Below are 23,651 nucleotides of genomic sequence, written 5' to 3'. Positions count from 1 at the left end.
ATTCAGATTTTGGATTTCCCCCTTTGCAATTCTGGTGTCATGTTCTCTGTAGATATAATGGAGGGGGAAAAAAGAGAAATGCAATCATTTAATGTTAATGGCCTCTCAAAAATTGAGCACAATGAATTGGGCAGCTTTTTAAGAACGTGACTGTTACTAATGATCCACACATTAAGCCAATATAACTTCCCAGCTTGACCGTCTCCATTTCCCCTACTTGTCCTGTGTACATGTTTCTGTAGTTTGCATAATCGATCAAAACCCTTGAAAACTTTCATAACTATGAAAAAAGGGCCTGATTCACCACTGCCTTTAATCCAGTTTTATGCTGATGTAACTCCACTGCTGGCAACAGCAACACTGGTGAATCAGGGGCAAAATATTTAAAATAGATTGAGAGAGGAGTTTTCCCTATTTGGCGAGAGAGGAGGAGAGGGAGGATTCCTCAGTTTGGGCGTGTGGGGATAGTCCCCTATTTTGGGGGAACTACCGCGTGTGTATTCCCCACTGAGATGTGTGTGTACTGTGCTACTGAAGGAGTGGTGTGTGTGTATGTATGTATGTATGGAGGCTTTCGAACCCTCCCGCCCATAGCGTCCCCACAGCTCTCCCTCCCTCCCGTGCTCGTTTCGCGAAGAACTCGGAGTATTTTGTCCCCTGCCGAGCCCCCTCCTCCAGGTGCTGCGCGTTGCCATGGCACTTTCCGCCCGGCTCCGGCCAGGGAGTGGGGAGGCGGCGCGGCCTTTGCTGGCCTGAGCCCGCGGGGCCGCAGCTCCTCGGGACCCGGGTTCTCCCGCACTGGCCCACGCCCGGGGCAGCCCCGCTGCACGTTCCCCCAGCTCCCGCCTCCTACTGGTTCCGTGGGTTCCGGCTGCGGTGGAAGGTGGCGGCGGGCGCTGGCGGCGGCGGCGGGGAAGATGGCGGGGAATGGTGGGAGCTTCGCCGGCGCGGGAAGCGGGGAGATCATCCAGCTGAATGTAGGGGGCACCAGGTGAGCGGGGTCGGGGTGCGGTGGGATCCCATGGGGGAGTGAGGGGTCCGAGCTGGCATGGGGGCGGGGCGGATCCTGGGGCTGGGAAGAAGGGTCTAGGGGAGAGTAGTGTGAGCTGGGTGTGGAGTGGCGGGGGAGAGCCCCAGCAATGGGCAGCGGGGTCTGGGAGTGGGCAGTGAGAGCTGGGGGGAGCCCCAGCAGTGGGGTCTGGGGAAGGGCAGTGAAAGCTGGAGGGGGGCAGCAATGGGCAGTGGGGTCTGGGTTTGGGCAGTGAGAGCTGGAGTGGGGAGCCCCAGCAGTGGGGTCTGGGGGAGGGCAGTGAGAGCTGGGGGGGGGGGAGCCCCAGCAGTGGGGTCTGGGAGAGGACAGTGTGAATTGGTGTAGGGTCGGTGGGGGCATATGGGAGAGGGAAGATCCAGTGATGGGGAGCTGGGGACCAAAGTTTGGGGGAAGGTTGTGCGAGTTGGGTGTGGGGCAGAGGAATTAAGGGGGAGAAGAGCCCTAGTCTGGGGTGCAGGGCTAGGCAGATCATGCATCTCCCTCAGGTGTCCCAGGGACAGGATCTGTTTAGTTATGTCATTGTGACCTGGTCCACCTGGGACTTGTTGTATTATTCCGTGGTCTGATCTGCCTGTGTCCCAGTCTTGCCCTGGCTTCCTGCTGATAGGACTTGTCCCGAAGCTGCTGAGCCCAGGCTCAGCCCAGTTGTCCTTGCATTTTGGTCTTGATATTTGGCATCACATTGCAAAGGGGACTCATTGTGGGGATGTGCCCAAGTTTTGCCATGTTGCAGGTAGCTTTGCCTAGGTTGTGTTTGTGATGGAGCTGCCTGGGTGATAAAGAACATTTGGGCCTATCTAACATGTTGCAAAGGAGTCAAAATCAGGACTGTCCAGGGGGAAAGCAGATGTTGTAACCCTATGCTCTCTCGCAGTCCCAAGGAATGTACACTGCTCTTAGGTATTTTAAAATGGTTACAGTAATTTATCTATCACATTTATGTCTGTGAATGGCATTTGGATCTTTTGGGATAAAACATATTAAAGAGGGTGGAATATTCTGGTCAGGGCTCCGTATAATTAAGTGTTGGAGAATGAAATTGATATTTGTTATAATTTTGACAGATATCTATGATTATTTTAAGCATTTTTTATTTCTATCAATTTAAGTGTTTGCTGTTGTACAAAATATAGGTGTTTTTCCAGTTTTTGTTTATTTAAATTTGTATTGTTGCAGGAAATTATGGGGTAGTGTCAGACAATAGCATTTTAATGACAGTAGGTGTTGAGATTGAAAAAGTTAGATTTGTAACTGTTGAAGCACAAATTGTCAATATCACATGCAAAATATACAAAGCAAATATCCTTAAATTAATCTCATAACAAGTTCTCCAGCAGCATTTTTCTTATTTTGCCTATCTGTACATTTTGGTTAAATGGAAATATTTTTATTGGTTTGTGTGTATGGTGAAATCAACATTTTCTGATTAAAAATCTGATCCTTCCAAGCCTTTGTAACAACAAGGCCTTGGATTCTCTGGCAAACTAGTAGAAAGTCTGGAACATCTGTGTTAGCCTCAGATGCATTAAAATGGAGGTTTTTATGAAAATAAATAATGTTAGTATAGTTACCCTGCATTGTTGTTTTGCTATTTCGGCTTATTTTTTGCTGCTCTTCTACTTTCAATATCTGGTATGAGGAAGCATTCTGTATTAAAAATGCATAACTGCATTGTAAATTGTGCATGCAGAGTGGGAGGGACGGACCTGGAAGTTTTGAAAATTTGTTAGGGAACAATTGGGGCAGCTTTGGGATTGTGGGGTTAATATGTTAGCTGATTGTTTTTGCTTTAAAATGAAAAGCAGCGAAATAGACAATATTGTCATTAGAATGCACTCAGAAACATAAAGAACACACTTTATTGAGATGAATATAATTCATACCTCTTGGCGCAATAGTTTCAAGCTGTCTGCAGATTCACAAAGACAGCATTGTGTTAGTTTCCACTTACTTTGTGTTTTCAAGGTTATCTTTGCAGCCACGTGGTCTAGAAACATAACTTGCTAAAACTTAAAGCTGATATTTTATAGTACAGTTGTACAGCAAACTTACCCTCTGTAGCAAATGTTGGAGAATCTCAGAATACACAGGCCTCTGATTATACTATAACTCTGATTTACTGAAACTCCTCCATAGGTGATACCTTAAAATTAGTAGGCAAAACTGATATCTGAAAGTGTCCTCAGGGCCAATTTACGACATTTGTTAAAATTTATATTGTGTAAGTATAATCCAAATCAGGGTTGGCTGTGCCTACCTCGAGAAGCCTTTACTATTCTGCAGTTTTACAGTGACCTATTTGTACAGTTTTTAGGAGTAAGTCACTTAAAAATCCCAAAACTGCAGATCATGTTTTGAAACATATTTAGCAAATGATTATGAAAATCAGAGAAGTATAAGGAGGAGACGTGTTGAGGGAGAAATATGCTTCTTCAGACTAAGAGTTATTGAATTGCTAATTTGGTAACAGATTTAGAGTAGGAATTTCTTCAGCTTCCCTGGTTTACAAAAGAAACCACTCTGTCCTTCACTTTACTTTGTCTCCATAGTTTGTCGTAGTCCAGGTTTGCAATTACATGTTTCTAGAAAAAGTGGGTATTGCTAAATTTACAACTTCAGTGGTTCTAACTGTATTGTTTCTCGTGCCCCAAATACCCACCTTTATTTTCTGTATTTTATTGTATTTCTGTAAGTTTGTTGCTGCTTTGTCAATGTAGCATCTGCCCTTCCAAAGCTATGTGGATAATGCCTTGTATAAATTTTGGGTGCTCAATTTGAGAATCCTGTACAGGTTGAGTTTGTAATTTTTTTAAACCTTACAAAATTGTGCATTTTCCCTTACATTTCTGAAAATTATGTGCTGTATTAGTTGAATATACAGTATAATGGATTGTAAATAGGAAAGTAGAAGAGTGATGCTTATGTTAAGTGCTAACACTACTGTAGAAAGATTAAAGCAATGAAAATAAATTATTTTTTTCAAAGTAGATAAGTATATTTGCAGTTTTGGAGTTTTCCTGCAACTTCTAAAATATCATGGTAGGAACGTACTTGTTATGGTGATTTTTGTTGTTTACAAAGTAGCCTCGCTTTTTTTGTGTGCAGAATAAGCGTCTCTGGGCATGGTTACACTAGAGAGTTTACAGCACCAATGCATCTGCGTCGCTGTAAGCTCTCTAATGTAGCTGCTCTCCCACCAACATAGCGCTGTCCACACCGGTACTTATGTCAGTGTAACTTATGTCACTCGGGAGTGATTTATTTACACCCCCGAGTGACATAAATTATGCTGACATAAACTGTAGTGTAGACATAGCCACAGAAAGAGGGAATGGACCTGGGGGAGAATAAAGTAATTTGTCCATATCTTACTCAGGTATATGTGCCTTGGCCAAGCTGTTGCTTGTCTATATAGTGTAAGGTTTCAGAGTGGTAGCTGTGTTAGTCTGTATCGGCAAAAAGAACGAGGAGTACTTGTGGCACTTTAGAGACTAACACATTTATTTGGGCATAAGCTTTCATGGGCTAAAACCCACTTCATCGGATGCATGCAGTGGAAAATACAGTAGGAAGATGTATATACAAAGAGAACATGAAAAAATGGGTGTTGCCATACCAACTATAATGAGACTAATCAATTAAGGTGGGCTGTTATCAGCAGGAGGAAAAAAAACTTTTGTAGTGATAATCCGGATAGCCCATTTCCAACAGTTGACAAGAAGGTGTGAGTAACAGTAGGGGGAAAATTAACATGGGAAAATAGTTTTTACTTTGTGTAGTGACCCATCCACTCCCAGTCTTTATTCAAGCCTAATTTAATGGTGTCAACAAAAACACTAACCCAGGAACCTATCCTTGCAACAAAGCCCGTTGCCAACTCTGTCCACATATATATTCAAGGGACACCATCATAGGACCTAATCACATCAGCCACACCATCAGAGGCTCGGTCACCTGCACATCTACCAAAGTGATATATGCCATCATGTGCCAGCAATGCCTCTCTGCCATGTACATTGGCCAAACTGGACAGTATCTACGCAAAAGAATAAATGGACACAAATCAGACATCAAGAATTACAACATTCAAAAACCAGTCGGAGAACACTTCAGCCTCCCTGGTCACTCAATTACAGACCTAAAAGTCGCAATTCTCCAACAAAAAAACTTCAAAAACAGACTCCAACAAGAAACTGCAGAATTGGAACTAATTTGCAAAGTGGACACCATTAAATTAGGCTTGAATAAAGACTGGGAGTGGATGGGTCATTACACAAAGTAAAAACTATTTCCCCATGTTAATTTTTCCCCTACTGTTACTCACATCTTCTTGTCAACTGTTGGAAATGGGCCATCCTGATTATCACTAGAAAAGTTTTTTTTTTTCTACTGCTGATAATAGTCCACCTTAATTAATTAGTCTTGTTAGACTTGGTATGGCAACACCCATTTTTTCATGATCTCTGTGTATATATATATCTTCCTACTGTATTTTCCACTGCATGCATCTGATGAAGTGGGTTTTAGCCCATGAAAGCTTATGCCCAAAATAAATTTGTTAGTCTCTAAGGTGCCACAAGGACTCCTCGTTCTTTTTATATAGTGTAAGTAACTCTGGAGGAATTTTTCCCTTTTTTCTTTCCAACATTTAATTTTGCATTTGTTTGGGAATCCACCTTATTTAGTACAGTGCAGCATTCTTTTTTTAAAAAGAGGCATGGAAATATGAATAATATCTGAAGAAGAGTATGTGTGTCAGGTCTCTTTGGAAGGAGGAAGGGCTCCTGAGTGAGTTATGGGCTGTTTTCTAAAGAAGATTGGAAAGACTGAGTTTTTTTTATAGCACTATAGATGCAATATGATGCTTTACATAGTGATTAAAAACATGATCACTGCCTTCTTGTATTCTAAATTGAGTGTAGCAAAATAGGATGTAGAGGGAGGAAGGAATACACAAACTAAGATTTAGAAGGGTTAGGATGATGTGGTATGCATCATGTCACCATGCTGTGTGGAGCTTGGGGAAAAAACATGAAAAGTTTTAAGACAGGGATTTGGAGTCAGTGAAGTGACTTGTGAAAAGTTGTAGTTAGGCTAGAGGTGAATGAGCTGTGTGTTGGTAAGGCCAGAAAGAAGGAGGTTACAGTTTTTGAGGCACAGAGGGATTTTGACAGTAGGTGTGGAAAAGGATGTATATGTAAACAGCAGAAGTTAGCAACAGACTAACTGTGCAGGGTAAAAGAGACAAGATAACAATGAGGTGGTAGGCCAGGATAGGGAAACTTCATGAAACTGTCTTCCTTGAGAGTGAATACAGCACTAGAACATTCATATCATTAGGTTTCTGTTTGTATGTTGCACTGTATATTATTTCAGATATTAATAAATAGCTTGAACAAGCTCACACAATAAAAAATAAGGAAAGACTTTTACATACTAATGTGTATCTCAGGAAATACATTAAAGATTCCTCCCCCCGGAAAATTGTATATTGGTAAACATTCAATTAGCATTGCTTATAGACTGAAAAGTTTACCATTTATAATAATAGCCTTCCTAAATTACAAGATACTTTTTAGTTACACTTTAATGTTTTTCTTTAATATAGCTTATCTTCAGTATGCTTGCATGTGTTGTGCAGAGAAGTGATTTGATTCAAAAACGTATTTTACAATATAAGGGCCAAATTCAATCCTGTCACAAGTCTTCTGAAGTCACTGGAGTGCATTCTCTAGCTTTATGGCTGAATATGGCCCTGAATATCAGACTGTAAAACTTTTGGAAAGATAATTTTACAAGGTGTTACTCGTGAAAATGGCTAACTTCACATTTAGTCACAGAAATGTAGGGAAAAATACAACCTTCACTTGCATTCCCTCATATTTGTAAGTAATTATTGTTAATTTCTTTACACCTGTTTTTTGTATGGGAAGAAGAATGTAGAGGCTATTAACGAGCAGAATTGATTTCTGCTTCTTACTGCTTAACATTGAAAATCTTCCACCAAATATTGCAAACTACTTCACTGGTTAAATCATATTTAAAACAGTGGGTTGTATTTAATTTTGTATCCCATCAGATGTAAATTCTTGATGCATCTGTACAAATAAACAGTTTGAATGAAATGCATTAGGCCAAATTGTGATGTTCTAATATGAAAGCATCAAGAACAGTCTAATATTTTGCATATTATATCTCCATCCTGATAGTTTATTTTACATCTTTTTAAGTGTAATAATGAAACATTCATAAACAATTCTTTTCTAAAAAGAGTTATCTATGTTTAAGCACCAAATCACCTACGTTTTAATAATAATAACAGAAAGTTTTCATTATAAAGTAAAACAAAATATAATTCAGATTGAAACATTTCCATGCAGTGATGCAAGAGCAGGCAAGCTATACAGGAGAGGAAAAAAGTCTGAAATGTATGCCTAGTAAAATGTCAGACTACTTAAATCTGTACCCTGAATTTTTAATTGTTCTCCTTTGTTTCTGTGAGTATTGCAGAATGATGTAGACAAATGTATTAATGTGACTCATCTGCCATCTTGAGTAGTGTTATGTTACTAGCTGTAGAAAATAGTATTAATGTTATTAGTAAGTGAGATTTATTTTTGGTTGTAACCTGTGGCATTTACTATTGCAAAGGAAATATTATTATTTTTGGAATTGCGCTAAAATGCTCAGTGATAAACTTTTAAAATTGAAATGTCAAAAATATGCTGAACTATTTAAGGAACAAGAGATAAAATGTAATTTTGATGCTTTATGTTGATAGCATAATTTTGATTATAACCCTTTCGTATTTAAAATATGGTTTATCCTGTTTTTATAATGTAATAGTCTGATATTTTAAATTTGTATTTTTATATTCAAATGTGATGTTCATGGTTGATCAGAGGTGGAAATGAACTCTAAAAGGCAACTTTCAGTAGTTGTTCTTTAATATATATTGCTCATATCAGACTTTTGTTGGTAGAAATTTGATACAAGGTTGATAATACTATAATCTTTGTAAAATTACATCATTGTTATCGTAGTATCTTTGGATAGCTTTATATCAGATTGTTTCTTACCTGTATCAGTTGTTACCTGTAGCACAAACTAGTCAATATTCTGTCTGAGTCTCAAACTAACATCTGTAAATCTTTATACTACTTTTCACTCAGCGATATTGTGAGGTGAACATTTGTAAATAGGGATGATTGTTTGATTTCTAATGTTTATGAGTAATATTTCTTAAAGCTTGGTGAAAACAGTTGGCTTAAGCAATAGTAGTTGTTTCATGTTCTTATTGGATGTATAAAGAATTGAGCTTAAAATTGTCCACAGAGCACTTTGCAGAATGGCCATGCAGTTTTAGTGTGGACATTAGTCTATTTTGTTATTTTCTTTAGCTAATTCTAGCTGTGTGGGTCACATACTTTTCCTTTTTAATGAAAATACAAATTGAAAGGTGTAGCCTGCTTTGATTAACTGAGTGGATATGTTCTGGTTTGGCTTACATTATATCCTTTTGTGTGTAATTGCTTTCTGTTGGGATTGAAGATGCTAAGGAATAAAACACCTAGGATTTTGCACATTGATTCTTTCTTGAAGGGGGTTCCGGCTTTTATCGAGAAATCTCCTATCATACTGAACAAGTTCAAAGAAAAAGACAGGCCTGTGAGATAATGTTTGACAGTTCCTTGAAAATATCAACATGATCATCACTCAATTTGAGGCAACAATAGATGATCTGGACAATAAGATGGAGCAGATGAATTTTTGTATCAAGAGCATGGGATGCCAAGTGGATTTTACCTCTTGTTCTAAGAATGCTGTTTTGCTCAGAGACAGGAAAAATTCTATGGTCATTATCCATACAAGACTTAAATCACTCTCATACCCTTGTTGAAATTCAGGCTTGGAGTACACTACATACTTACTTTGTTATAACTACGTCGCTCGGGGGTGTGAAAAATCCACACACCTGGGCGACGTAGTTATATTGACCTTAACCCCCCCTTGTAGAGACAGCACTATGTTGGTGGGAGAGCTTCCCCACTGACATAGTTACTGCCTCTCACGGAGGTGGCGTTATTAAGCGACGGAAGAAATCTCTCCCATTGACTTAGAGTATCTTCACCAGACACGTTACAGTGGTGCAGCTGCGCCAATATAAATGTGTGCTGTAGACTTGCCGTAGGTGTCTGGCATATAGAGCCTTAGCTTATTAATTAAGTTATTAGACTTCCTTTATAGTTCTATGGAGTGCTGGAATGCCAGCATTGTGTGCAGTCTCAGAGAAGGAGAGTGAGCCTTCCCCCAACAAATACCCTGTAGCCTACAGCGGGGGTTCTCAAACTGGGGGTCGGGACCCCTCAGGGGGTCACGAAGTTATTACATGGGGGGGGGTCGCGAGCTGTCAGCCTCTACCCCAAACCCTGCTTTACATCCAGCATTTATAATGGTGTTAAATATATAAAAAGTGTTTTTAATTTATAAGGGGGGTCGTACTCAGAGGCTTGCTATGTGAAAGGGGTCACCAGTACAAAAGTTTGAGAACCACTGGCCTACAGTAAGGTGCTCTAGACTGGGGAGTAAGCAGACCATGAGTTCAAGTGCCCTCTTCCATTCTGTTAATATTTTTGTGCATGTCAAAACCTTATTGACCAAGGCCTTGTAACATACCCTGTAGACCTGCAACTATTATTTCCTCCTCCACCCCTTTCTGATAGGATAATTTATGCTGCACAAGGGCAATAGATTGAATCAATGGTTTTATAACTGATACATAAAAGAAATATAGCTTGAATATCTGTTATCTCCAGTTCTCATTTATTTTTCTGTATTTTCTTTAATCACAATAAAATTAAAAAGTCATTTTATAAATACAGTAATTCTTCAAGAAGTATAGCAGTGATGCAGATAACACTTTTTGAAAGTTTGAAGGTGCACTCAGTTTTTGGTCTGCCCAACTTCCACATCTGATGTGGGCAGATATCTGGTATGGCTGCTCACTTAGCTCTATGTTACTGGATATATAAATTATTGCATGTATAATCTTTACTACGAATTGCTACTTCTCAGTACCAGAAATGAGGTCTAGATTTATTTTTAAATTTCTTGCTCTGCATGTGTATTAAAGTGTATTAGCTGTATTAATTCTTAGTAATTTTAATGCTCATATTAACTCTAATAACAGTGAATACTAGTTTTTAGGACAGTTAAGTAAGTAATACTGGAACCGACAGCCAACTGCGACCGGACATTGTCATCATCATGGTGGACATCACAGTGTCTTTCGAAAACAGGACCCCGGCCTTCCACAATGCCTGAGCTTGAAAGCTGGAGAAATACGCCTCTCTGGCCAACACCCTGAGAGCTAGGGGCTATGAAGTCCAAACTTGCGCGCTGATCGTCGCATGGGACCCCGGTAACGAGCGAGTGCCAAGAGAATGTGAGTCAGTCAACGCTATGCTCGGCTGATGCGGCAACTCATGGTGTCAGATGCCGTCAGGTGGTCGAGGGACATCTACATAGAACACATCACTGGACATCGGCAATACTAGGAGGGATGAGCTGGAGTGCCGATGAGAAGTGCAGTCTGGAAAATAACTCAAATAACTTTCCTGATGGACTTTTTTTTTTCTCTAAATGGACAACCTATCCTACTTCTCAATTACTGAGGGACAATCTTCACTCATTGATATATTTTGCTTTCCACAACCAAATCTCTCTACAAATTTTTATGAGCGATGTACCCGAGTATTCGGATTCTAATATCTAAACTATTGTTAAATCTGTTCACCTAAATGTGAGTTATTGCTGATTATGTACTCTATGTATCATATGACTTTAAAACAAACTTTGCATTTGTGGATAATCTAAACACTATACCCGGACACTCTTTTCCCAACCTATGTAGTAAATTGTGCTATCGTGAAATAAGGACTGTATCCCCACTTTCTTATAATGATCTACTGTTTCAAAGTGCTATTGTCGGTCTTGCATGATTTTCTCACTTGGATTTACTCATGGAGAATTAGCCAGCGGGTTTTTTGTTTTTTCACAGTTTTTAGTTTTCTGATTTATTCTTCTAACACCTTTTTTACACGTGGGTGCTTAAAGTTGGTCTCCTTCATAAATGGCTTGATTTTTCAGGATTTCTGAGCACATATATATCCTAGTGAAATCAGTGCTCAGCACCTTTGAAAACTAGGCCATTATTGCTTAGGGCCCAAATTCTTGAAGGTACTTAGGCATTGCAATGCTGAGCAAAGCATGCCTTGACTGATTTAGGATCCGAAGTCTCATTGAAAGTCATTGGTATTTAGGCTTCTCTGTATTAGATGTTTATAGGACGTTGACATGTAGCTGGTGAACGTTGGTCATAAGCTCTTGGCTTTGAAAAAAGTTCACAGGGCATAGCTAAGGTAATGTTTTGTATCATTTCAAAATTGAGTTACTCATATTTTGAGATAAAGTGCTATAAATAAAAATGACGTTTACCTAATTGTTCTAAGTATATAGTTTGGACAATTGGAGAAGCTTTAAATAACTGAAATTTTGGATGTTTAAAGAATATATTTAAAGAATTTTCAAAGGTTTGAAGATTGACAAATGACTGTATTTACTGTATTGTAGTATAAAGCACTGTTTTCTTTGGCTACGGCAAATTAGGAAAAATTGTTTCTCTTATTCTGAATTTTATATACATACCTAATTATGGTATGTGGATATTTTATTTAAGAGGGAAAAATTGAATTACAGTATATTCCTGATGATAAAGGAAACTTTACAAAACCAACAGCTGAAAAGTTACAGAAAATCTCCTTAAACTCGCAGTAGCTCAAGTAACAAAAGGCTTTGGTTCATTTTTTTTCTGGCAGGAAAAAGAAATTCTTGTTTGCATGTTGTTCATGTTCAGTGCCAACACTAGATTTCTTTGTTCAGATTTGGCATTGTCATGCTTGCATTGAACCACTGATTGGCTACACACAGTCTTCACTGTATATAGTACAGAGGAGTTTTTTATATGATCCTTGTGCTTCTACTTTTTGCAGTGGTAGAAAGTAATATTTTCCTTCAATAAATAGGAAATGTAGGCACTGAAAATATGAAGCAGAGCCAGAAAAAGGATGAATTCATAAAATACTTGTTCTTTAGAGACATCATGAAATGTATCCATTTATTGTATAAAGTATTTTGGAACTTTACCCTCAAATTTCCTCTCTTCAACCCCTTCCCGTCTACAATAGCTCCATTTAATGAAGTTGTCTTCAAAGATTCCTCAATTCTGGAACCATTTAGAGGAGATTATTGGAATTGCATGCTTTGGGTGAACCAGTGTTGTTGTTGTTTTTTGTTTGTTTTTTTAGTGGGGGCTGTATTTTAGGAACCCCTTGCCCAAATGATCCCACGTTTGGATAATTAATCCTACCCTACACTCCTACAAAGCATAACAAATTGCAAGTCAATCTGTGTAAGCACACAGAGTACTAAGGTCATATCTACACTACAGAGTTAAGTCAACTTAAGTTATGTCCACGATCATAAGCCTCTTTAATTACATTGTTGCTCTAACTATGTCGCAAAAAGTTCTTTGCCTCTCTTTGAGGTGGTTTTATTATGTCAGCAGAGCCAGGGAGTTAAATCAGTGGGAGGAGCATTTCAGTGTTTACACATCCACTGTTTTGTTGATGAAAGCTGACTTTTGTCAACGTGTGTCGTGTAGACAAGACCTCAGAAGAGTCATTTTAACAGGAAGGGCTTTTCAACTTAGACCATGTCAACGCTACCACTTATGTCTGCAAAATGTATGTCGCTCAGGGGTGTGAAAAAACCACACTCCTGAACAACATAAGTTTTGCAAGCATAAGTGCTTGTGTGCATAGCGCTATGGCAGTGGGAGAGTTTCTCCTGCCGACATAGCTACTGCCACTCCTGGAGGCGGTTTTATTATGTCAATGGGAGAGCTCTCTTCCGTCGGCATAGAGTGGCTACACAAGCGATCTTACAGCGGTGCAGCTGCATTGTTACAGCTGTGCTGCTGTAAGTTTACTAGTGTAGCCATGGCCTTAGCTAGAGAAGAGCTGGCACTCTTGTATGAAATTAGAGGGAGAATAGAAGGGATGGGGTCTACACATCCATCAGCAACGGGTCTGGCCCATAGATACAGCCTTAACATCTCTGAGAGGTGTGAACTGTTTCATTCATGTGAGTGGGTGTTCCACTTCCCCCTCCCCAGTGCTGGAGAGTTTCTGATATGTGTCAAGCATACCCAGTCTCAGCATGGTACATGGTCTGAGGATGTCTGGTTCACATGGGGAGGGGGTAGAGAGGGGGCTCAGACCCCCCATCCCCACCCCAGAAAGGCAAGCCCCCTCCAGAACCTGGCTTACATGAGGGGGGCAGGGAAGGGGGGTGTTCACACTCCAATAGATGGGTTGAGGGCCCCCAGATTGTAGAACATGCACGGGAAGGCAGTGTGGGTTTACAGGCGCCGCTGCCCGTTCCCTATTCCCCCCAGGCCCTCTGTCACTCTCTCACCCCTACCTTCCCATTCCCCCTAGTCACCACCCTCCTCTCTATCACCTGGTGTCCCAATACCTCACCCTCTATTCCCACCTTATCTTCCACCTCAGTTTTTCCTCCCAGAGAGCATTTGCTTGTGTATCTTTGTTTCTTTTTTTAAAAATAGCCTTCTGAATATTCTGCGGTACTCACATTGTTTCACAAAAATTAAAATCCCCCTTTGACAGAGGCAGATTGGAGCAATATTCCTGCTTTTTTTTTTTACTTCAAATTTCTGCTCAGGGTTTGGATTTGAGGATACAGTGCCTGGGATGGTTCCATGAGCATAACGTACCTTTGGAGCCACCTAAGTTCTGTAATGTATAGGTAGTTTTCCAGATAGTTAGCCTTCCTATCTCTGTGCACATGCTCAGTATAATCCGTTAGAGGTGTGAGTACGCATGTAAGCCTTTATAGGTGTAACTGGAAAAAGCAGACTCTTTCAAATAATGTTTTAATTTGATTTCCCCCAAAGCATGGTGGGTGCCATACACTCTGTTGAGGGTAACACTTAAGCGTTTTAGACCCTAGCTTGATGATCTGAGCCCTGATTTGATCTCTGTCTATGAGCAAAAAAAAAAAAAAAAAAAAAACCACATTGCCAGAACATGGTAACTTTATAAAAAAAAAGTTTTTCTGGAGGCTGTTGCCCCCCCGCCCCTCTGGAGACTGTATCTCAGGAATCCCATGGTCAAATTGTGGCTCATTGACTTTACCTCTGCCCTATGAGGCACACCAAATTTCAATGCGATCTGATTGACTGTCCAGATTTTAGAGCACATAGAACAGTTGAACTTTAAACAAAAAGCTGGTCCTAACTTTAATTCTAGCAGAGAGATTTCACTGGTAGACAATTGGGCATAAATAGCAATTGCAGATAACTACAGGTATTATAACTAGGGCCCTACCAAATTCACAGTCCATTTTGGTCAATTTCATGGTCATAGGATTTTAAAAATCATAAATTTCATGATTTCAGCTATTTAAATCTGAAATTTCACTTTGTTGTAATTGTAGAGGTCCAGACCCAAAAAGGAGTTGTGTGTGTGGAGGGGGGGGGGGGGGGTTTGCAGTACTGCTACCCCTACTTCTGCACTGCTGCTGGCAGCAGCGCTGCCTTCAGAGCTGGGCAGCTGGAGAGTGGTGGCTGCTGGCTGAGAGCCCAGCTCTGAAAGCAGAGCCACCACCAGTACCAGCGCAGAAGTACGGATGGCATGGTATGGTATTGCCACCCTTACTTCACTGCTGCTGGTGGGGCAGTCTTCAGAGCTGGGTGCCTGGCCAACAGCCGCCAGTCTCTGGCTGCCTAGCTCTGGCACCCAGCTCTGAAGGCAGCGCAGAAATAAGGGTGGCAATACCGCACCTCCCCTAAAATAACCTTGTGACCCCCCTCCTCCCCCGCAACTCCCTTTTGGGTCAGGACCCCCAATTTGAGAAACGCTGGTCTCCCCCGTGAAATCCGTTTATAGGGTAAAAGCACACAAAATACCAGATTTCATGGAGGGAGACCATATTTCACCGTGATGCATTTTTCATAGCCGTGAATTTGGTAGGGCCCTAACTATAAGCACACTCTAAAATATTTTTTACTTACTACTTTGTCATTATTACTGACATTCTCCCTAAGTTTGTTGCATCTTGTCTTAATTTAGGACTTAATCTTGCAAGCACTAGCACTATTGATCTAGTCCTTTGTATAAAGTTACTCAAGTGGCATGAATGTTTGCAGGGGCAGGACCCTGGATTGTAAGGTATTTGGGGCAGGAATTGTCTCACTGAGTGTTTTTGTATAGGGTCTAGCACAATGATTGGGGCCCTGATTTAGGGCCTCTGGATGCTGTAATAGAAATGAGAGGTAAAAATAATAGTTTCTTCACATCTTTTCTTTGAGATTTTTACACATAGTAAGGAATTCACTCTCTAGAATCAGCTTTCCGAACCACTCTCTGACCTCTAAGGATATGTCTGTACTGCAAAAAAAGAGAAAAAAAGACCCACGGCAGTGAGTCTTGGAGCCTGGGTTGACTGCAGTGTGGACTTTCAGGTTGAGATCCATTCCCCTTGCTGGGTTTCAGAACCTAGGCTCCAACCTAAACCCGAATATCTATACAGCTGTTTTTAGCCCCATAGCATGAGCCTAGTGGACCTGGGCTCTGAGACTTGCTGCCCTGGGTCTTTTTTTGCAGTGTAACGTATCCTAAGGCTTCTTTTAAGCAGTCTTGAAAAAACCAAAACTCAACTTGATACTCTGTGCAATGCTTGACTTTTTTTTAATTTTTGGTCTTACAGGTTCAGCACCTCAAGACAAACACTAATGTGGATTCCAGACTCCTTTTTTTCCAGGTATTTCAAATGTTAATATATTTTACTAAGTAGAATTACTAAGCATTTTATATCATTACCACTATGAGAGTTTGATTACAGAAAAAAACATAAGTCAGAAAAAAACATTCCTCCTGCTGTCACTGTTGGGGCAGAGCAAAGGAGGAGGACGGAATGGTGAAGGGATCATTTAGCTTCCTGAGATACTCATGCTGTGGGTGGGAGGGTCAGTGGGTGGGTGAAGCTGAGCCAGACCTGCATTAGATCACCAGTCTCCACCTTCTCCGCTGCTGTTGCACAGTATGCTTCTGTAATTAAAATTGTAAGAGTTTCCCCATTATGAATTTGACACACACATTTTTTCCCCTCAAATTTTTTTTGGTCTACTCATAGCATATAAAAAATAGTGCCAAGTGGGGAGGAAGGAATAAACTGTCCATATGATCAATTTTTCTGTCTCCATCCTTCTCCAATGAGTCAATGGTTAGCTTATTGAATGTGAGGGTTTATTATCCTTTATAAAAATTATTTTATCCTATCTAATGAAAATAGATAGTCTCATGTCTCACTATTTTGACTCCTAGCAAGCCCTTGGCCTCAAAATGATATTTAGTGGCATTAAGTTCCACATATTAATTATGCATTGTTAAAAATCCTTCTATTGGTTTAAAATGTGTTGCCTTTCAAATTCCATTTTAAATGTCTGCTTGTGCTTGTATCATGAGAGGGATAAATAGGAGCTCCGTATTTACCTTCTCCATGACGTACATTATTTTGTATACCATGCTACTCCTTTGGGAGAGTTAGAAGTTAGATATTCAAATTCTTTTGTCTTCATATGTGAGAGAATTTTCAATATGTTATCATTTAAAAAATAGTATTTCTTGCTCTTTACAGGAAGTAGCCTTCCAAATCAGAACAATAAAGAAGCTTCACTTACTTCTAACCCTCCCAAATATCCTGGGCTTTTCATCATTATTTTTAAGAAAAATCATGGTTTCTTCCAGCTACGCTCTCTTTCCTCGACTACCCTTCACCCAAATGCGGATTAAGGTTTCCCTGGGCCAGAGCAAGTGGGGGGCCCTTCCCCACTCCTTTCCCTGCAGGCCACCCCTGTTCCGCCTCTTTTGCCTGTGGCCCTGTCCACAGCCCCACCCCTTTCTGCCCCTTCCCCAGGGCCCGCCTCTGTTCCACCCAGGGTCCCACCCATTCTGCCTCCCACTGCAGCCTCCCAACATCTTTTGCTCCTTTCTGCCCACCTTTCCCCGCCCCCCATGGCCCCAAGACCAGGGAAACTCTGTCCCCTGCGCCACGGGGTGCAGTAGGGAGTCAGAGCTCCTCCAGTCCCAGGGCCACAGCGGGGGTCTGTGTGCTGGGGCTTCCCCGGTATTTCTGCAGGGGACCAGGGTTGGAGCACTGGGGCTTGTCACACCCCACCTGCCCAGCGCTTCTGCTGGAGGGCGGGGTTGGGTGTGGAGGCTTCCCCTGCCACCCCACCCCACGGCTTCTGCCGGGGGATGAGTAGGGAGCACTGGCTTCTGTTGGGGATGGGGTCCGCTATGGGGGACTTTCCCCATCCTGCGGCTTCTGCTGGGGAACGGGGTTGAGCCAAGGCTTCTGGGGGAGGATCCCCCACCCTGCCCACCTGATGCTGCTGCCAGGGGGCGGGGTATGGGGGCTTCTCCCTCCCGCCTGGCAGGTGGGGCTCCTGGCTTCTGCCACCCACGGGCAGATTTTTTCCAGAGCCCCGGTTGGCCAGGGCCCCTGAGCACGGGCCCCGTCAGCCCAGTGGCTAATCCACCATGCCTTCACCTAGCAACAGGCTGTCAGAACTCCAAGTTCTTATCCCTGGCAGCTGGTATCTTCACAGAGGGAGATAAGCGATGGTGGAATTTTCATGTCACCATGGCTTTCTGCCTTTCATGTTTGAAGAGGATAAAAGAAGAATCCTTGTGAATGAGGCTGCTGGGCAGCAATGTCTCTGGCAGCTACACTGAAACCATGAAGTAAATGGAGTTCCAGGGAGATGTCCTCCTGTTCTATGCCATACGGAGGAGGAGGCAGCACAGGGAACCAACCCCCTCCCTGCCCTGCAACTCCCTATCTTCCATGCTAAAGGATCTCAGCAGATTGCTAATTTTTACGCTAGTACAATAGCATTGGAGTATAAATCAGAGCAACAAAAGTTGTCTGGATGAGTTTTTCATTAATTTCTTTCCAGAGATCATGAAGAATTCATAGTCATATTGCCCGGAAGATTTGGAGCTTTACGCTTGCTCAGTTATTAGGGGATTTCTAACTTTGAGTCATGGAAATATAGTTGGGTTATTTGTATAATGGAGTGTTAGAATACTTCTGCACATGTTTAATGCTCTCTCCTTCTAGACTGCATAATAACTCAAACAAATATTTTATGCTTTTCAGTTTACTGAGTGGAAGAATTTCAACACTTAAAGATGAAACTGGTGCTGTGAGTAATGCTACTGATAATTTATAAGAATGAATACTTATTTCCAAATTCCAGAGGGGTAGCCGTGTTAGTCTGGATCTGTAAAAAGCAACAGAGTCCTGTGGCACCTTATAGACTAACAGAAGTATTGGAGCATAAGCTTTCGTGGGTGAGAAAGCTTTGCTCCAATACTTCTGTTAGTCTATAAGGTGCCACAGGACTCTTTGTCACTATTTACAAATTGGATCTATTTAGCAGAAGTAACTTCTATACTGAAGCTCATACTAATAGTTCTAAAATGATATCTAAAATGATAGGGTATTATTGATCCATAGATCAGTTATATAGATACAGTAAATGCAGCAGACTAACATCTGACCCCCAGTGATGATGCTGCCCGTGGGAGCCAGCTGAGGTCACTCAATTAGGGTGAACTGCAAACAGAACGGGGCAGACAAACCCCAGAAGCTGGTGGATATTCCAACCTTTAGATTTACCAAGCCAGCACAAAACAGCTTCTGTAATACCTCACTGGTTACTCAGAAGTCCAAACAACACAGTTCCCTTAAAGTGCCCAGCCTCAGGCCTCCATCCAGACACACATGTCAGATATGATGATGATTACTGAAAATCTTATCATATAAAAGAAAAGGTTCTCCTGATCCCAAAGGACCAAGCCCCAGACCCAGGTCAAATGTTAACTTAGATCTGACCCAAAATACACGCTTATAGCCAATTCTTATTAATTAAACTAAAATTTATTAAAAAAGAAAAGAGAGAGTGTGTTGGTTAAAAGATCAATATATATACAGACTTGAATTCAATTCTTGAGGTTCAGGTACATAGCAGAGATGAGCTTATAGTTGCCAAAAGTCCTTTTAGAGATAGTCCATAGGTTATAGTCCAATGTCCATATTCAGGGTGACTCCAGTCAGTGACTGGGGATCTCAATCCTTATGGCTTAAGGTTCCCCCTCTTGAAACCCAAAGCAGATCTGAGATGAAGAAGGATCATGTCCCAGGGTTTTTATATATTTCCTGCAGCCTTTTGGCCTGAGAAAACAATAGGCTTAACTTTCCTTCTTCCAAACATCATGGCAATTAGCACAGGATAATTTATCCATTAAACAGGTCAGATACAGGTTACCACAACCTTCAAAGAGACATATAGACAATAATACAATTTCCCTCAAGTGTTTTCCTAAATACTAATACTCCTTTTTTTGATCTTTGAATTAAAGCTATAGCAATAGACAAGACTTGTTTGCTTACATCACAAGACCTGAGCAAACAGCTTCCCTTCTATCTCTAACAATGCAGACCTGCATTTCAAAGCTCTATTCATTTACATATCTTCCTAATCAGTCTCTAAAGGTCGGCCATGGGTCAGGTCAGTCTGTGAGTTAATTAATTCTTTCTGGCTCTGTCATCTTTCAATGAGATATTATATTACACTCATAATGTCACACACCCCTGTATGCCAATGTCATTTTTCCGTCGGATGACCACCACCAGAAGACCCAGAAAAGTCAATTTTAATTAAAAAGCTAATGGTAACATTTTCAGAAGTGCTCAAGTCATTTAGGAGTCAATGGGGCACAGACTTCTAAGTCCCTTTGACCCTATATGACTTAGGTGCATTTGAAAATGTTACCCATATAAACTGAATAGGATATTTCATACATCATGAAGGAACCTCACAGTGAACTTTCAGAACAGGATGCGTAATGAATGGGTTCATAATGAATGCCCAGAGCAAGCATAGTTCTGTGCTTTTTTCTTTTGGTATGGGTATCTTTTTACTTCAAACACTACCAGTTAAATTGTTCAGGTTTCCAGTATGGGAAACACAAGTTTTGGAAGTATTAACTGCCCTGTAAGATAGCATAGATTTGGAAGAAAGTAAGGCTTTTAGATTTGAGGGGAAATAGGGTATGTCCAGGTAGGTGAAGTAAAGTTTTGCAGGTGTGACCATTTGAATGAAAGTCAGCAAACAACAGGAAGAAAGAGATCCTCTTGCCTACTTTCTTTTCATGGTCCTTGTTTCCATTCTAATATGGATGAAAAAGGAAGATAAAGGAATGTGCATATTGTTTCACCAGTGTTTCTTTACTTCTCCCTTTACATACCCAGAAGCAAATGGTTTAAATTTGCTAATTGCTTTGCTCATTGTTAAAAACTAATACTTTTAAACTGAGGGAGCCATAATCAGAAAAGATATTCCTAATTTACAAAATTCAGCCTTGTGTGCAGTGTGGTTGTAGCCATGTCAGTCCCAGGAGATTAGAGAAACAAGGTGGGTGAGGTAATATCCTTTATTGGACCAACTTCTGTTGGTGAGAGAGACAAGCTTCCAAGCCACATAGAGCTCTTCTTCAGGTCTGGGAAAGTTACTCCCAGCATCACAGCAAAATGCAAGGTGTAACAGATTATTTAGCATAAGTAGTTAGCACATATTGTAAGGGACCATTCCCGGTTGAGTGGCCCATTAACACCTCTGCAGTCATAGGACAAAAAGAGGGGATTAGTGGGTTACAGATTGTTGTAATAAAACATAAATCCAGTGTCTCTGTGGGTGAATGCTTTTCACAAAGCGATCAATCTATATCTGACCTCATTCTTCATCCTCAAAGGAAACCTGCACAACATTTTCAAGTGAGCCGTGAAGCTTAAATTTATTATTCTGCTAGACACTAAAAATCATGGCTTGGAAGCTTGTCTCACCAACACAAGTTGGTCCAATAAAAGATATTACCTTATCCATCTGGTCTCTTTAACAGTTGAGCCTGCGCATGACATTGAAAAGTATTGCTAAATGCAATATCAACAAAGAACATTGCAAAGTAACTTTAACAGTCCTTTTCATCTGCAGTGCATAATGTCAGGTTTCAGAGTAGCAGCCGTGTTAGTCTGTATCCGCAAAAAGAACAGGAGTACTTGTGGCACCTTAGAGACTAACAAATTTATTTGAGCATAAGCTTTCGTGGGCTAAAACCCACTTCATCGGATGCATGCAGTGGAAAATACAGTAGGAAGATATATATATATATACACAGAGAACATGAAACAATGGGTGTTACCGTATACGCTATAACAAGAGTGATCAGTTAAGGTGAGCTATTACCAGCAGGAGAGAGAGAAAACTTTTTGTAGTGGTAATCAAAATGGCCCATTTCCAGCAGTTTCCAAAAAGTTTTTTTTCTCTCCTGCTGGTAATAGCTCACCTTAACTGATCACTCTCGTTATAGTGTGTACGGTAACACCCACTGTTTCATGTTCTCTGTATGTGTATATATACATATATATATATCTTCCTACTGTATTTTCCACTGCATGCATCCGATGAAGTGGGTGTTAGCCCACGAAAGCTTATGCTCAGATAAATTTGTTAGTCTCTAAGGTGTGCCACAAGTACTCCTGTTCTTAGTGCATAATGTGTGATACTTACTCCATGTACAAATAAACTTTTTTCCTTTAATCAAACTTGTGAACCACAGTCATATCAATAATGGAGGGGGAGGCTTACACATTTTTTTTTTTTTAAAAGTATACTAGCCCAAGCGCACACACTTTTCTTGACCTTAAAATATGGCATTTGTGATGACGATGATTAATTATATTTTGCTTGTTCATCAAAAAGTCCAGCAAAATTTCAATCTTTTGAGATAGACTTGAAAAATTTCAATCTATTGTAGAGGTTTATACTGCTGTTCATCTCCTTAGTATCTGAGTCCCTTCCACATAAAATCAATAGCAAAGTCCCTAGTGGACTTCCTTTTCCAGGGAAAAACTCTGTTTGCAGTAGGGTTGGGGTGTGTGTTTAAGAGTCAGGGCTGCAGTGTGTACTCTATGGATATGTTTACACTGCAGTTAGACACTTGCAGCTGGCCCATGTCAGCTGGCTCAGGCCTCAGGGCTCTTTAATTGCAGGGTAGACTTCTGGGCTCAGGCTGCAGCCCACGCTCTAGGACCTGCGAGGTGGGAGGGTCCCAGACCTCAGGATGCAGCTTGAGCCCAGAACTCTACACTGCAATTAAAAAGCCCTGCAGCCTGAGCCCCAGTCTGCTGGAAGAGGCCAGCTGTGGGTTTTTAATTGCTGTATAGACATACCCTCTGTAGAGAAAATAGGGCAGAAACTTCTTGTTTTGTTTGTATCTAAACATTCTGGGCTAAATCTTATGAGCTGAGTGCCTCACATGGTCAAATACCGCATACCATAATGGGACATGAGACTGATGGGCACCTCAAAAGAATGTTTCTAAAAGCGATATTATCTAGGTAATATAGTTGTTACTCAAAAGCAAACTCTTAATGCGCAAAAAATAAATTAACTATCTTTATTTGTAGATATTTATTGATCGAGATCCAGCGGCATTTGCACCCATTTTAAATTTTCTTCGTACAAAGGAGCTAGACTTACGGTAAGAAGTTCTAATTCTTCTAAAAATCCTTCTCAGTACAGTTCACCTGGGTGGAAATTTTAAAATCCTTTTTGATAGGAGTTTTCTAATTCCACTGATCAATCAGATGTTCTGTGACTGTGGGATCTGAGTGGTACTTTCTAAGTCCCTCACCGGCACAGTCTAATCTGTGGACTCAGGTCCTATTTCCTTAGTTCCATGTTTCATGTTTCAGTGTCCAGAATGGACAGAATTTATTATTGAATACAATTTCATATATTTAAACCATTTCAGTACAATACATTTCTCAATCAAATCTTTTGTTGTGGGTTTTTCTGTATTTTTAACTTTAATGCAGTGATCTGTACCCATAAAGATTACTGTATCTCCAGCTAAAGACTGAGTCCAGCTCTGGGGTGGAAATGTTGTGTTAAGTTATTAAAATAAGCTGCTTCAGGAGGTTCAGGTCTGATATTTATTGTGTGAACTCACACTTCTAGTTTTTACTTTATGATCCCCCAAGATATAATACCTAGTTTAAAAAAAATAATCTGTCTTCTTTTTTCAAAGGGAAAAAACGTTATTTCAAGGCATTGCTTTCCTTTGTTCTTGTTTTTTTTTCCAGGGGAGTGAGTATTAATGTTCTCAGGCATGAAGCTGAATTTTATGGAATCACTCCTTTAGGTAAATGTTTGTATTAAAATTATGTGGTTCCTAATGGTTGCACTGCCATAATAATAACCTACTCATGATTCTAAGATTTGGGACAATTATGAGCCAGAAGACTGCTGAACTTATTTGTGCTGAAGTTGACAATATTCAAGTAGATATTTTAAAATCTCATCAACCTCTTTAAATGAAGCTTGAGA

At 40.7% G+C, this 23,651-nt stretch overlaps 1 protein-coding gene across 1 annotated transcript in view; it reads left to right on the top strand.

Annotated features, from left to right (window-relative positions):
- The first annotated feature begins 917 nt into the window (after positions 1-917).
- The window catches only part of KCTD3 (potassium channel tetramerization domain containing 3), a 59,053-nt gene continuing 36,319 nt past the window's right edge, over positions 918-23,651 (top strand). Inside the window, exons 1-5 of the mRNA XM_065401482.1 lie at positions 918-991; positions 15,902-15,955; positions 18,359-18,404; positions 22,730-22,803; positions 23,408-23,466. Of these exons, the coding sequence (XP_065257554.1) occupies positions 918-991; positions 15,902-15,955; positions 18,359-18,404; positions 22,730-22,803; positions 23,408-23,466 (307 nt within the window). The remainder of the gene's footprint in view (positions 992-15,901; positions 15,956-18,358; positions 18,405-22,729; positions 22,804-23,407; positions 23,467-23,651) is intronic.

This window comes from Emys orbicularis, chromosome 3 (genome assembly GCF_028017835.1).
Source record: "Emys orbicularis isolate rEmyOrb1 chromosome 3, rEmyOrb1.hap1, whole genome shotgun sequence".
Taxonomy (NCBI): domain Eukaryota; kingdom Metazoa; phylum Chordata; order Testudines; family Emydidae; genus Emys; species Emys orbicularis.
Note: the sequence above shows the minus strand (reverse complement) of the source record. Positions and strands in the feature narration are given on the sequence as shown.